The 14,421-nt window shown below is 47.0% G+C and overlaps 1 protein-coding gene across 1 annotated transcript in view; it reads right to left on the bottom strand.

Annotated features, from left to right (window-relative positions):
- Nucleotides 1–14,421, bottom strand: part of LOC101658448 (guanylate cyclase 2G-like) — a 51,750-nt gene that overhangs the window by 15,074 nt on the left and 22,255 nt on the right. Inside the window, exons 11-16 of the mRNA XM_004701282.2 lie at nt 12,871–12,954; nt 12,066–12,170; nt 11,498–11,569; nt 2,969–3,134; nt 1,745–1,900; nt 585–762 (exon numbers count right to left, since the gene is read on the bottom strand). Of these exons, the coding sequence (XP_004701339.1) occupies nt 585–762; nt 1,745–1,900; nt 2,969–3,134; nt 11,498–11,569; nt 12,066–12,170; nt 12,871–12,954 (761 nt within the window). The remainder of the gene's footprint in view (nt 1–584; nt 763–1,744; nt 1,901–2,968; nt 3,135–11,497; nt 11,570–12,065; nt 12,171–12,870; nt 12,955–14,421) is intronic.

The following is a 14,421-nucleotide window of genomic DNA, read 5'->3' as shown; positions in this document are numbered from 1 at the left end:
GATGCCAGGGGCTTAAGTGGAGAGCAAATGTTTTGAGAATGATGAGGGCAATGAATGTACAAATGTGCTTTATACAATTGATGTATGTATGGATTATGATAAGAGTTGTATGAGCCCCTAATAAAATAATTAAAAAATAAGATAGGTGCAGTGTGTATAGGCGTTTGTTCATAGTTTTTTTTTAAAATTATAATTTGGCCCTCCAATGGATCTGAGGGACAGTGAACTGGCCCCCTGTTTAAAAAGTTTGAGGACCCCTGGTCTAGAATATAGTTTTTGCATATGGTGGACGAGTGACCGTAGGATGAGTGAATGAATGAATGCACAGAGCCACTGGCATTGGCACCAATCTTAGCTCCTCAAGCAGGTGATAGTGTTGGGCTGCTAACTACCAGGCCAGTGGTTTAAACCCACCAGCTGCTCCGAAGGAGAAAGAGGAGGCTTTCTTCTCCCATCAACAGTTACAGCCGTGGAAATCGCAGGGGCAGTTCCACTCGCCTACAGGGATGCCCTGAGTCAGAATCAACTCGATGGCAGTGAGCGGAGAGAGCGCTCAAATGAAGAGGAGAAATGATCGAACTTACCCTTTGGGACTGGTTTCTCGTAAAGCTTTCTTGATGGAGGAGAAAGTGGGCCTTTTCTCGGGAGATTCGTCCCAGCAGGCCCTCATCATGGCCACGACGGATTCACTGCCCCGCTCCTTGGACACGGACGGCCTCAGTGGGGTGGCTGCTGTGGGGTTTCTGATTCGGTTGATGATTTCTGAAAGCCATTTGGGGGCTTAGTGGTTACCTGTGCTAGTTGCTGGCGTTTTTAAATTAAATATTTACATAAACGGAAGCCGATTACATATCCTAAGAGAAATATTTTTTAAATCCTAGAAATTGAAACTGGATTCAAAGCAACCATGCACCCCAGCTAACTACTCTTTGAGGGGATCAATAATTTTTTTTTTAGGGGAGGGAGCACTCGCTAGAACCGATGGTGATGACACCACTCATTTCAAAGGTGATTTAACCATTGCTGGGGGGTGGGGGTGGGAGGAAATGCTCTACAGCAGATGGTGGTCATGATTGCACCACTCTTCTTGAGATCGTGGAACTGCTGAATTGTGTGATGTGTGGATTGAGTGCCAGCAAAACTGTTGCGGAAAAATGTTCTTTTAATGGATTCATTTTTCTTGAAGGACGGCATCCCTCAATGTGATTGAAAATAAAATAAATCACCATGGCCCAGGAGTCCAGTTCAACTCTTAGTGGTCCTTTCACTTTTTTAGCAGCTGTCAGATAAGCACCAGACTGCTGACTGCCAGGTCAGTGGATCAATCCCACCAGCCGCTCCTCGGAAGAAAAATGAGGTTGTAACCTTTAGTGATGTTTACAGCCTCGGGCGCCCTTGAACAGGTTGCTGTGAATCAGAATCCACTTGATAGCAGTGGGTCTGGGGTGAGAAACGTTGGGATTGGACATTCCCAAAGGTGTTCGATGCAATTTTGTATCACATGTCATACGTGGCACAAAGACACCCGTAACAGATCTGTAATTGTTACAATATGCTCTGTCTTCATGGGCAACCTTGTAGACCTATGTTCACTTTTCTTTGGCCAAAATGTAATTTTCTTTCTACCTCAAGAAAAAGGCATGATTTGGATAAATTGTAAGCGAGTGAGCACTTTCTGAATCAATTCAACGAAAAGGGCTGCATCAGAGGCCTGAAGCCTGGGAGGAGCCTGTCCCAGGGTTACCGGTGGGCTCCGCGTGGAGGTCATCGAAGGGCCCGCCAGCCGGGTGGTGGAGCAGCTGCCACAGTAGAACTGCAAAGCTGTAAACGTCCCCCTTTGGGGTGCCTGCGCAGGGTACCTCGGGGAGCCGCAGCAGCTCCGGGGCCGTCCAGTAGAGCTCTGTAAAACAAGGACAGACGCAGTCAGTTCATTGTAGTCACTCGGATGGCTCCGCCAGCTGTAACTCCTTTGTGAGGTGTTACAATGGTGGGCTCTGTGTCTGCGGCGATTGTCCCACTTTGTGGGTGCGGGTGGGGTGGTTCTCTGCCACACTACTGGTCGAGTCCCGACCTTAGTCCGGGTGGTGAACCAAATCATGCCCTTTGTTTCCTTGGGGGGAACATTGGACTCTGCTCTCCTAAGGGGTGTGACTTAAGACCCCACCCATCATTTTCCTTGGTGGCAGAGTTGCTAAAAGACAAAAGCCACACTTTTGTTAAAGTCATTCCTTGGAACATACGAGCCATCTCAGACAGCGGGGAAGCCCAGGCCCATCAGAAGAGCCTGTTCCAGACCTTTGGCTGGAATGGGAGAGGCTGGGACCAGAAGCATCAGAAATTGTGGCTGGGAGATTATGGGACACAGCAAGAGGGTGGGTGAGGCAGAGTGATATCGGCCTTCCTGGTCCAGGGAGGAGAGGCGGGGGGACCACGGAGTGGAGAGGGTGAGCCCTAGAGAGAGACTTGGTTGCTGGCAGAGGAGAGGTGTTGCTGTGGGCTAAGGGCTGTCTCCTTACTGTTTCCTGATCCTTAGTAACTTCCCGACGAAACCCTGATCCTGGTGAGTGTTGTCTGGGTGTTCTGCGAGCCATTGGAGTGAATTATCAAACCCAGCATGGAAAGAGAGTGCCGAGGGGGGAACCGTTGGTGCCAAAGAGCGGGTAAAGAAGGCGAGACCATGGAGGCATGTTTGACCCCAGGCCTCATGGCAATCGGGAATACAAAGGAGGCAAGATAGGACCCTCCATGCCCTTTGCTGCCATGCGGACATCCCGTACAGTGAGAGCAGCCAGGAAACAGCAGCAAGCCGCCCTTCTCCCCCAGCAACAGAAGATACGGGCGTGCCCACCCCTGAGCAACCAGCCCTGCCCATGGCTGGCATATGGGGCAGAGGGGTCCTCAGATATAAACAAAACACAAGTCGGGGGGACATATTCCCTGTGGCTGATGCACACCCTTCCACGCGTACCTGAGTAGTCGGTCCTCTCATTGTACGTCCTCTCTGTGGCCCCGTACTTAAGCATCCACAGCCCAAATCCTGAGAGCTTCACCTGCAGGCGCCCGTCCACCAGGCAGGTGGAAGGCTTCAGATTGCCGTGAGTCCTCAGTGGGCTCCCGTGTAGAAACGCCAGGCCCTGGAAGAGCGAAAGCGAGAGAGCCCATGGCACCTAGCAGATGCCCGGAGAGAGAGGAGGAGCGCACACCACCATTGGGCCTGGCTGGACCAGGGACCCTGCCCAACTCCGTTCTCCCCTCCATGGGATCTTCCATGGGACTCGATGGGGCAACTCAATCCTGGGCTGCTGGTGTGGGTGCCTTGTGTCCGAGCCCCGACTCATAGCGACCCTAAGTGCAACAGAAGGAAATACTGCCTGGGTGCTATGCCAAGGTGACCTTTTTTTTTTTTTTTTAATGTTTGAGCCCACTGTGGCATCTACTGGGTCAATCTGTTTCCTTGAGGGCCTTACCCATTATTGCTGCCTCTCTACCAAGCATGATGTCCTTCTCCAGGGAGCTGGTCTCTCCTGACAACGTGTCAAAGCATGTGAGAAGTCTCATCATCCTGGCCTTTAAGCAACATCTGGCTGTACTTCTTCCAAGATAGGTTTGTGTGTTTTTGGCTGTCCGTGGTGCATTCGATATTCTTCGCCAGCACCCTAATTTGCGTGCATCAAGTCTTCTTCAGTCTCTTCCTTAGTCAGCATCCACATCTCACATGCATGTGAGGCGACTGAGAATAGCAAGGCCTAAGTCAGGGGCGCCTCGGTTCTCAAAGTAATCTTGCTTTTCAACACTTTAGAGCAGTCTTGTGCAGTAGAGTTGCCTAATGCAATGCGTCATTTGATGTCTTGACTGCTGCTTCCATGAGCATGGATTGTGGATCCGAGCAAGACAAAGTCCTGGACAACTGCAATCTTTTCTCCATATTATGTTGTTACCTATCGGTCCAGGTGTAAGGACTTTGGTCTTTGTCACATCAAGTGGTAATCCATACTGAAGGCTGTAATCCCCGATCTTTATCAGCAAGCGCTTCAAGTCCTCCTCACTTTCAGGAAGCACGGTCGGGTCATCTGCATACCGAGGTCGTTAATCATCCTCAAATCTTGATGTTGCATTCTTCTTAATATTATCCAGCTTCTCTTATATTATTTGCTCAGCTTACAGAATGAATAACTATGGTGAGAGGATACAATCCTGACACACACCTTGCCTGATTTTAAACCAGGCAGTCTTCCCTTGTTCTGTTGAGATAACTGCCTCTTGATCTACGTACACATTCCACAGGAGCACAATGGAGTGATCTGGAATTCTCATTCTTCTCAAGGCTAGCCAGTTTGTGATTATTCACATAATTGAATGCCTTGGCATAGTCAACAAAACAGAAATAAACATCTTTCTGGTATTCTGTGCCTTCAACCAATAGCCATCTGACATTAACAATGATATGCCTTTTCCCATACCTTCTTCTGCATCCAGACCTGAGTCTCTGGCAGCTCCTGGTCATGAATTACTGTAACCCATCTTGGATGATCTTCAGCAACATTTACTTTTATGTGATGCTAATGATATTATTCTATAATTTGAGCAATCTCTTGGGTCACCTTTATTTGGAATTGGTACAAATATGGATTTTTTTCCCATCAGTTGACTGACCAAGTAGTTATCTTCCAAATTTTTTAGCACAGAGGAATAAGTGGTTCCCCTGCTTCATCAGCTGGTTGAAACATGTCGATCAGTATTCCATCAATTCCTGCAGACTTGGTTTTGGTGAATGATCTCAGTGCAGTTCGAACACCTTCTTTCAGTCCCACTGATTCTTGCGTATATGCGATCTCCTGAAATGGTAGAATGTCAACTTATTCTTTTTAGTACAGTGACTCTGTATATTCTTTCCAGTCTCTTTTTATTTATTTTACTTATTTTTTACATTTTCATTGTCACCTAATCCACATATCACATAATTCAATAGTTCAATCATTCAATCATATTCCATCTTCTTTTGATGCTTCCTGTATCATTCAATATTTTGCTTGTAGAAGAATCCTTCAAGGTTCAATTCAATGCTTAAATCTTTTTCTTTAGTTCTACCAGTTTAAGATACACTGAGAATATTCTTTCTTTTTGATACTCTAACTCTTGCCCTTTGCACATTTTGTTATAATAGTTAACTTTGTCTTCCCAAGAGGCCCTCTGAAATTTTCTGCTCAGCTCTTTGACATCATTTCTTCCATTTGCCTCTGCTACTCTTCAATTAAGAGCAAATTTCAGAGTCTCTTCTGACATCTACTTTTTTCTTTATTTCCTGTCTTTTTAACAATAGTGTGCTCTCTTCGTGGGATAGACTCAGGTTCATATCTTAGCTCTCATAGACCTGTTTTAATTTTCTTGAACTTACATATGAGCAATTGATAGTCTGATCCACAGTCAGGCCCTGACTTAGTTTTAGCTGTTGATATTGAACTTTTCCAGTGTCTTCCCACAGATGTAGTCAATTTGATCTCTGTGTTTTCCATCTGGAGAATTACATGTGTGTACAAAGCAGTCACTGTGTGTCTTGTTGCAAAAAAAAGGTATTTGCTATAGACAGGTCCTTGGTCTGGCAAAATCCCATCATGCTATGTCCAGCTTCTTTGTCTCTATCACCAAGACCATATTTTCCAGATATAACCCTTGGTTAGCAAAAAATGGGGTCCTCGAGCATCCTTCAGGGTCTCCGCCCCACCTCGGCTCGGCCCACGCTGTGCACAGACCTGGCCAGTAAGATCATGGCCATCCAGGAGGACAAACTATTCAGGAGAAAAGAATTGTAGAAACAGTCCTCAAAAAAAAAAAAAAGGAGACTATGAAATAGGTGATGTTCCAACAGAGTGGGAAGCTTGGGTTAGAAGAACCAGAAAGATTCCACCTACTATGGAGGAAATCTTGAAGAATGAAAAATACAGAGAAGAAATAAAAATAAAAAGGGAAGAATTTTATAAGGAAAATCTCCTAAGTAAAGAGGAACTCTTGGCTCTCCCTGTTCACACTCAAATCAAAGGGCATGCCTCTGCTCCACACCTCGGGAAGGTAGGGCCCTTGGAGGCCCCACCAGCACGGGACAAGCCTTCCAGCCAGGAGCCTGGATGCCACAGGATAGCAAGAGCCAGAAAAAGTGAAGAGTTATGGTAAATCATTTCCTGTACATGGATGTATTTTAACAAATAAACCACAGAGAAAGTTATTTTGTGTTTTCAGAATGTATAATGGTTCTCTACTAGCTCAATTAAGTTTTTTAATGTGTCTAACAAATGTGAGATGGCAAAATATAAAGACCTAAAATCATTGTCATTTAAGAAAAATACCATATTTTCCAACTACTGTTCCTTCTTTGTTTCCAACTTTTGCATTCCAATCTTCAATAATTATCAATGCATCTTGATTACATGTTAGATCAATTTCTGATGGAAAATATTGGTAAAATTGTTTGATTTTTTCAACATTAGCATTAGTAGTTGGTGCACAAATTTGAATAATAGTTGCATTGATTAGATTTCCTTGAATGGGGATAGATATAATCCTATCACAAATAGGATTGTACTTCAAGATAGATCTTGAAATATCTTTTAAAAAAAAGATAATGTACTGGGAGTTCTTATTGCTCTTATAACAATCCATACAACAATTAAATCAAACATATGTTGCCATCATTATTTTATAAACATTTCCTTTCTATTTGAGCCCTTGGTATCAGTTCCTTTTTTATCCCTCCCTCCCCTCTCCCACCTTGTGACTCCTTAATGAATTATAAATTATTATTATTTTCATATCTTACACCAACCGCTGTCTCCCTTCCCCCATGGTTTCTGTTGTTCATCCCCCTGGAGGGGTGGTAGTGGTTATGTGTCCATGGTTGGGATCAGTTTCCCCTTTCTCCCCTCCTGTCCCCACCTTCCCCCTCCCCTCCTGGTATTGCTACTCCCATTTCTGTTACTGAGGAGCTTATCTGACCTGGATTCCATGTGTCCTGCACTCTTATCTGTACCTATGCACATGCTGCGATCTAGCCCGCAGTGAAAGGCAGGACTGGATAGTGATAGTGCTAGTGAGGAAGCCTCAAGGAACCAGACCGTCCTTTTTGATGATGAACGCAGTGTCATTCTTCTTGATTGGGTCGTTCCCAGCAGAGTGCACTCCATGATTTGCTCATTCAAAATGGCCAAGAGCAGTCCACTTCAGCACATTGGTGCCTAAGGTATCGATCTCTTTGGGTTCCATTTCATTTTTGGCAACTTCCAATTTTCCTTCATTCATACTTCATACATTCTGATTATTAGATTTTTCCAGCTGCTGCATTTCTTCTTGCTTTGGGTCATGCCCCACCAGCAAATGTAGGTCCCAAAGGCTTTACCCCCACAGGCCTTACTCTGTTCACGCCATTATTGCTGACTCTACTCTAAGAAGGCAGTCCTTCCCCAGGCATAGTTTGAGTGGCCCTGACTTGCAGGGCTCGTCTTCTGGCACCATCTCTGACAACGTTCTGCTTCTGCTCATTAGTGTCACTTTGGCTGCTAGTATTTGAAATATCAGTGACATCGCTTCCAGCAACACAGTAAAACACACAAGCCACCACAGTGTGACCAATGGACAGACAAGGGGTGGCAATCCTGTACAGGGATGTCTAAAGAAGAGAAAACCATTATTGGCCATTCTGTGTGAAGCCAAGCAGATATGGCCAGCTTATAATGGATAATGTCCCAATGGTCAAACAGGAGGCCCGGGGGACATTGTGGTTAAGCCTGGGGCTGAGATCCACAAGTTCAGCGGTTCTACTCCATTCTACTCCTGTGTAGAGTCCCAGTCTTGGAAACACACAGGGGCAGGTCTACCCTGTCCTATATGGTCGCTATGAGTTGGCACAGACTCAATGGCAGTGTGACCACGTGCTAGTGCCCACATTCCCCATGTAAATCCCTGCTGTGCCACTCAGTAGAGGGCAAGTTAGTCCAGTAGCTTTCATCGTATTATCAAAATGGGGTGACAATCGCATCTACCTCAGAGGGTGGCTGTGGAGATTAAACACGAGCCACCAGACATGATGTCTGGTGCATAGCAAAGACGCAATATAAATTATAATGAAAATTGTATAAATATAATAAGTGAATAAATATAATAAATGATAGCAATATACAGAAACCACACTATGTAATCAAAAATGTGATTTTATGACTGCAGATGTTTTATTATCTGCTACTGCTGAACTTAAGTGTCCTCTTTGAGTACTTTAGAGGGAAAAGTAATAAAATAGAGAACACCGAAAAGTTCTCCTGCCCTCACTGTGTTCGGGAGGGTTCTACACGGTGAGCATTATATGAAGTGATCCCCAACATGGCCACATGGGACAGTCACCTGGAGGGCTTCCAAAAATATACGAGCACCCCAAATGCTGCAAGGTCAGTATCGGACCTATCTATGGCACAGCGTCCCTGGATAATGAAAATGCCCAGTGTGCTCGGCAGCTAACCAGAGTGGGAGGCTTGAATTCAGTGAAAGACGCTCAGAAGAAAAGCCTAGCAATCTGCCTTCCAAAGTCCAGCCACAGAAAGTTCTGTGGAGCACGCACTCATGCAGGGCCACCCTGAGTCAGAGTCCACGTCAATGCCATCAACAATGGAGTTCTCAGTATCCTCATCCCTTGGGTTCTTGGAGCCCTGGTAGCCTCGTGGGTACACATGGGTCTGCTAACTGCAAGGTCAGCAGTTTTGCCACCACCAGCCACTCTGCGGGAGAAAGAAAGGGCTTCCTGCTTCTGTAAAGAGGTACCATCTGGGAAAATCACAGAGGCAGTTCTACCCCGGCCTAGAGGGTCGCTGTGAGTCGGCATCAACTCCATGGCAGTGAGTTTGGTTTTGTTCCCTAGGCTTCTGGCCCCTGGGGTTAGTCATCGCTTCCAAGAACTGGGTGACAGACTTGAGACTGACACCCAGCTTGGACTGCCTTCGAAGCCCAGCCTCTTCTAAACCACTTGACTTTACTGTTTCTCTGCCCTGGGTGATTAATTGTAGGCGAGGCTGGAGAGGAGGGCAAGTCAAGGCTGTATATCCCCAGTAAAATGGTGGGGACCTGCAGCGTCCACTTTGCCTGGGAGCGTGGACATAAGGCAATATCTCAGATCCAACCTGAGATATAAGAACACCCAGATGCATGAACCCAGTTGAGAAAGGGGTGGGAAGTTACCCATGGGTGTGACTCTGAGGACACACAGGAAGGCGGGAAGTGAGGAGGCTGGCCTGAACTGGCCACTACACACAAGGGGACCAGCTCAGGAACTCGCTTCTTCCTCCAAAGACCCTGAGGCCTACCTACCGGCCCACCCTAGTGAGAGCCCAGCCGGGCTAGTCACACCTGGCTCTGCCATGTTTGAGGTCCAGGCTGTGTACCTTGCCTGCTGTGTCCCCTCAGCTGCATGTGGCATACCTGGTAGGCATGACCATGCAGAGTAAGGGCTCGGCCTCCCTGTGCATCACCTGGAAGTCCCCAGGGTCAGCTCAGCAGCTGGTTCACTGACCAGGGCCATGAGGCTGGGCCAGCACAGCGTCTCCTAGACCTTGTCCAGCTCCCCCCAGCAGCAGTGGGCCACCCCCCACCCACCCGTGGGCCATCCCTCACCCACCCCACCTCCCCACATCCTTCCTGCCTGCAATACCTACAGTACTTCATAATAACCAATGGTGTTACTTTGCGACTCACATCAAAACATTATGATGATTACTACTATGTTATGCTTAGTGTATCTACAAGTCTTGTTTTAATGCTTTTGATGAGTAAAACCCACCCACAGCCATAGAGTGGATGCTGACTTATAGTGACCTTATGTAGGATTTCTCAGGCTGTAAACTTTTATAGGAGCAGGATCACCTCATTTTACTCTCTGAGAGTAACTGGCAGGTTTGAACTGCTGACCTTTCAGTTAGCAGTGCAATGCTTACCCAACTTTGCCACCAAGGCTCCTTGTTATGCATAGAAGGACACACTACATGCTATTTACTAAGACAACCATTTGACTAGCTATGGTGCAGCTGGCAGCTCAGCATGATAATGGCCCACAGCATCCAGGAACTGGGGTGATTTAGATATTGGAGTCTAGACTACCTCTCTGGGCTTGGTAGACAAGAGAGAGGATTAAACAGATGAGGGGAGTTCAGGGTGGGAAGGGATATCACCTCACATCCTCCCTCTTACAGCTATTCCACTGGCACCAAAATAATGTCATCGGTGCATTTCTTGGCTGTTCTATCTATCATCTATCTATCTATCTATCTATCTATCTATCTATCTATCTATCTATCGTCTATCATCATCTATCATCATCTATCTAGATTTTAAGCTTTCCGTGGTCAGAAACAAGCCTTTGTCCTTATCTTCCTATGAGAGTGCCCAGGTTAGAATAAACCCTAAACAGATGTTCATGGGTGGTAAATTGAAAGGATGACGGTGGTGGCCCAGGGCTGCCCGTGGAGACTCAATCACAGAGAGGTTTCTGTTTGTCTGCTTTGTTGGGTAACAACATGCTGGCTCCCAACTAAGGCCTAGAAAGTCCAATTGTCCCAAGGTCATTAAGATCCAGCTCTTTAGAAACCAGGGCATTTATCGCCTAGAGAAAGAAAACTCTTGACCTTGAGTGGGTCAACTGTAAGTACAGAGATACTGGGGTAGCAGAGTGGTTATGGGTACAGGACTCAACTGGAGACAGGTTCAAATCCTGACTCCACCATACATCAGCTGTGAGTGTTGACTAGCTCAGAGGACTTGGGCCAGTTATAGAAACTCTCTGTGCTCTGTTCTCCCCTTCTGTGAAATAGGGACAAGAATAGGTCTACATCGCCACTTTCCTATCAGCCTTAAATAAGTCCATGCTACAACACACTCGACAGAAGCTGGTCCAGAGTCGGCATTCCAGGGATGTGAGTTGTGATTGGGGTTATTTTCTTCTTTGTAGCCACCGCAGCCCTCATGACCCAACGCAGAGCGGCAGCCTGGGTTACCTCTCCCACCTGCCTTCATAGCCCATCACATAGGTGCGCTGCCTTGGGCTTACCATGGCACGAATCCCCATTTTCCCAGAGTATTAGGAACCCCGCTTCCTGGTCTTCTAATGATACTCTCTTTGATACTTAAAACAAAACAAAATAAAAAAAAGTTCACACCTAAAATATAAATACCCTGTTCCTTCCTGACCAGGACAGCTAGCTCCTGTTCTAATGTGAGTCTAACATGCTCTCCTCTCCTCGCTTGAGATCAGAGAGGGAAGAAGGCATGGGACATCTGCTAGAAGTGGTGGCTGTTAGAGCTGGGGTAGCTTGATTTGAAGAGGAGCATGGGGGAGGGGGACGAGGAGGAGGAGGAGAATGGAGGAGGGGGGATATTCAGAAGAGATTACACTTTGGCTTTAAAACAGGACAGAGAACGACTCAGAGACACGATGCAATCCGCTCTTTAACTAATCTCATGGTATACTCACATTGGCTATGTCGTATGCAAACGAGAGCTTGAATATCCAGTCCAGTTCAATATCTGAGTTTCCCAACACTTCCTGGAAAATAGTTATTAAACGTGTCACCAGTGACTCACCCCGAAGGCCAGCGGGCTTCAAACCCGGAGTGGACTTGCCTCTAATGCATCCGTGATTTGGGCCAGAACTCCCCAGTGGAGGCCGAGTGTTCCCTCGGCATTGAGAACGAGTACAGCCTTGAGTTTTACAAACACTTACCGGTTCCTGGCCTGAAGCTGATCGTCTCCTATCATGTATCTGGATAGGATGGGCCTTAGAACCATCTTTGAAGATGTTTGGTAACAAGGACTTCTTAGAAGGTGCCGCCAAGCTCAGACGGCTTCCACCCAGAACAAAGGAAACCATACTCCAGGCAACACTGCTGCTACGCTGATCCCAGGCAGTCCAGCGTGATCATTCAGGTCCCACAATTAGCCCTGGAAGGCCCTATCCTTGGACCAACTGGGAAAAGCACTGACAAGGCTCCTCATTGGTCGATGCCAATCAAATGGGCGGGAAGAGTTACCGGTTTGCTTACCTTCAGACTTCCTTTTTTGCAATACTGGGTGACAATGCAGAGGTTGGGTGCTTCCGTGCAAATGCCAAAGAGAGGAACAATGTTGTCGTGCCTTAATCTGCACATCTGAAAATCACAATGGCAATAATAGCTCACGTTTACAGAGAAGGCACCCTCCATGCCAGAAAGCCCAGTAAGTGTTTTGTGTCCTTTCTGATTGTTTAATTCTCACGAAGACCTTGTGAGAACTGGTATTCTATGCTATAAGGACTATGATTTCTCCCATTTTGCAATTGGGGAAATGGATGCTCAAAGAGGGAAATTAACTAGAAGAACCTGCAATTTACAATGAACAGAACTGGGATATAAACCCAGGCCAGCAGATAAGCCAGATGGTGATCAAAGTCCAACCACAGGCATCGGTATTAACGAGACCAGGCCACAATGTCAAGGCAAATGCGTGGCCCACGGTCGACCTCAGCGATGAAGCAAGAAGTGACCCATGAACTTCAGGATCTGTAAGGGCCAGGCCCGAGGCAGATGGGAAGTCATCACAAACATAGGGGATTTGGGGTCCACAGGAAGGCCAGGAAATGGTCAGGGAAAAGGAACAAAGTTGGGAAGGATTGCAGGCTTCCAGGACCAAAGATTGGAGATCCTAAACCTGGACTGTCCATTGGGAGGAACAGGGTGAGCGCCAAGTTAAATATCTCCCACCCTTAATCCTTTGGGTATGGGAGCCATGCCTCACGAGGGGGAGCAGAAAGGGGCAAGTCAGGAGCACAGTGCAATGTGATTGGCCTTCTCCCCTGCGGTGGGGCCTTACCAGCCGGATTTCCTGTCGGACCGATGACTTCCTAATCCAGGCTTCAGCTTGCTCATCAACATAGTGAATGGCCACATGGTTTCCCTGGAACAAGGGACAAAGCACAGGGTCCTTCACCCAGGATGCTCTTGAAAGGGCTCGGAAGGGGAGCAGGAAGACTGGTGAGAAGTCCCTTTGTGAGTTCCCATCAGCTCTTCACTGCCCAAGCCAGCCCAGGCCCTATGTGATCCACCGCCATCCAGTCCACGTGACACCCAGCGGCTCCCTGGGTGTCAGAATAGAACTACGCTTAGTGGAATTTTCAGTGGCTGGGTTTTTTGTTCATTTTGTTTTTTTAAATCATTTTACTGGGGGCTCATATAACTCTTATCACCCACCATCCATCCATCCATTGTGTCAAGCACATTTGTACATTTGTTGCCATCATCATTCTCAAAACATTTGCTTTCGACTTGAGCAGTGGCTGAGTTTTTAAGAAGCAGGGCAGCAGGCAGTTCTTCCTAGACTCCTCTGGGGGCACTCAACCCTTCAGCCTTTGAATTAGCAGCTGAGCCCGTTAATGCTTGCACTACCTAGGTGATAAATACAAAGGACATTCTGTACCAGGAAATCATAGCCCTGTCACATGGGTAGGATGATCCCATTTCCAGATGGGGTCCTGGAGACGAGATAACTAGTCTACGTCACACCTGTGTAGGGAGCAAACAGTAACCAGGATGTGAGCATCTGCCTCTTAAAGACTGATGTCCTGCGTGGTGCAAATGGTTAAAGTGCTCCGCCACCAGGCAGAAGAGTGTTGATTTGAGCCCGCCCAGAGGTACCTCACAAGAAGAGTCTGGCAATCAATTTCTGGACGAGCAGACACTGAAAACCCTCTGGGGTACATGAGGGATCACGAGTCAGAGGTGACACGATAGCTCTCTTAGTTCCAAGGCTGTATAGAAAAATGAGTGTCAACAGGCTCTTTGGCCACGGGAATGTAACCCATCCGACCACACTTGTTCACTACGCTTCCTTCTATCACGCGATAATGTTCATCTTCATACTGTGAAGTGCATTCAGGGCCCAAGTGGAAGCCTAAAGTCAGATGCCTGGGTTCAGCTTCCAGCTCTACTGTTTACCTGCATAACCCAGAGCAGGTGATGTAACTCCACCAAGCCTCCACATCCTCACCTGCCAAATGGGGTGAAAAAGAACAGCCATCCCAATGAAAGGAGCTTGGTGGCACCGTGGTTAAGCACTCCGCTGCTCACTAAAATTCAGTGTGAAAATCCACCAACTGCTCCACTGGGGAGAGATGGGGCAGCCTCCTTCCATAAAGACCCACAGCCTGGGAAATACGACGGATAGTTCAACTCTGTCCTTTAGGGTAACTGTGAGGTGAAATTGATGGGGAAGCGACAGGTTTGCTTTTGGCTTTTGATGTCACAAAGGATGGGTGGGAGGACAAACTGAGCCAGGATACGAGCCCTGTTGACGGGATGCCTGGCACATATCAGGTTTTCAGTAAATGGCATCCATGTCATCACCCATGAGTCTGCTTTTAGAGAC

Source organism: Echinops telfairi, unplaced genomic scaffold (assembly GCF_000313985.2).
Source record: "Echinops telfairi isolate 266 unplaced genomic scaffold, ASM31398v2 ScPeMD7_70;HRSCAF=299, whole genome shotgun sequence".
Taxonomy (NCBI): domain Eukaryota; kingdom Metazoa; phylum Chordata; class Mammalia; order Afrosoricida; family Tenrecidae; genus Echinops; species Echinops telfairi.
This window is presented reverse-complemented; position numbering and strand designations above follow the sequence as displayed.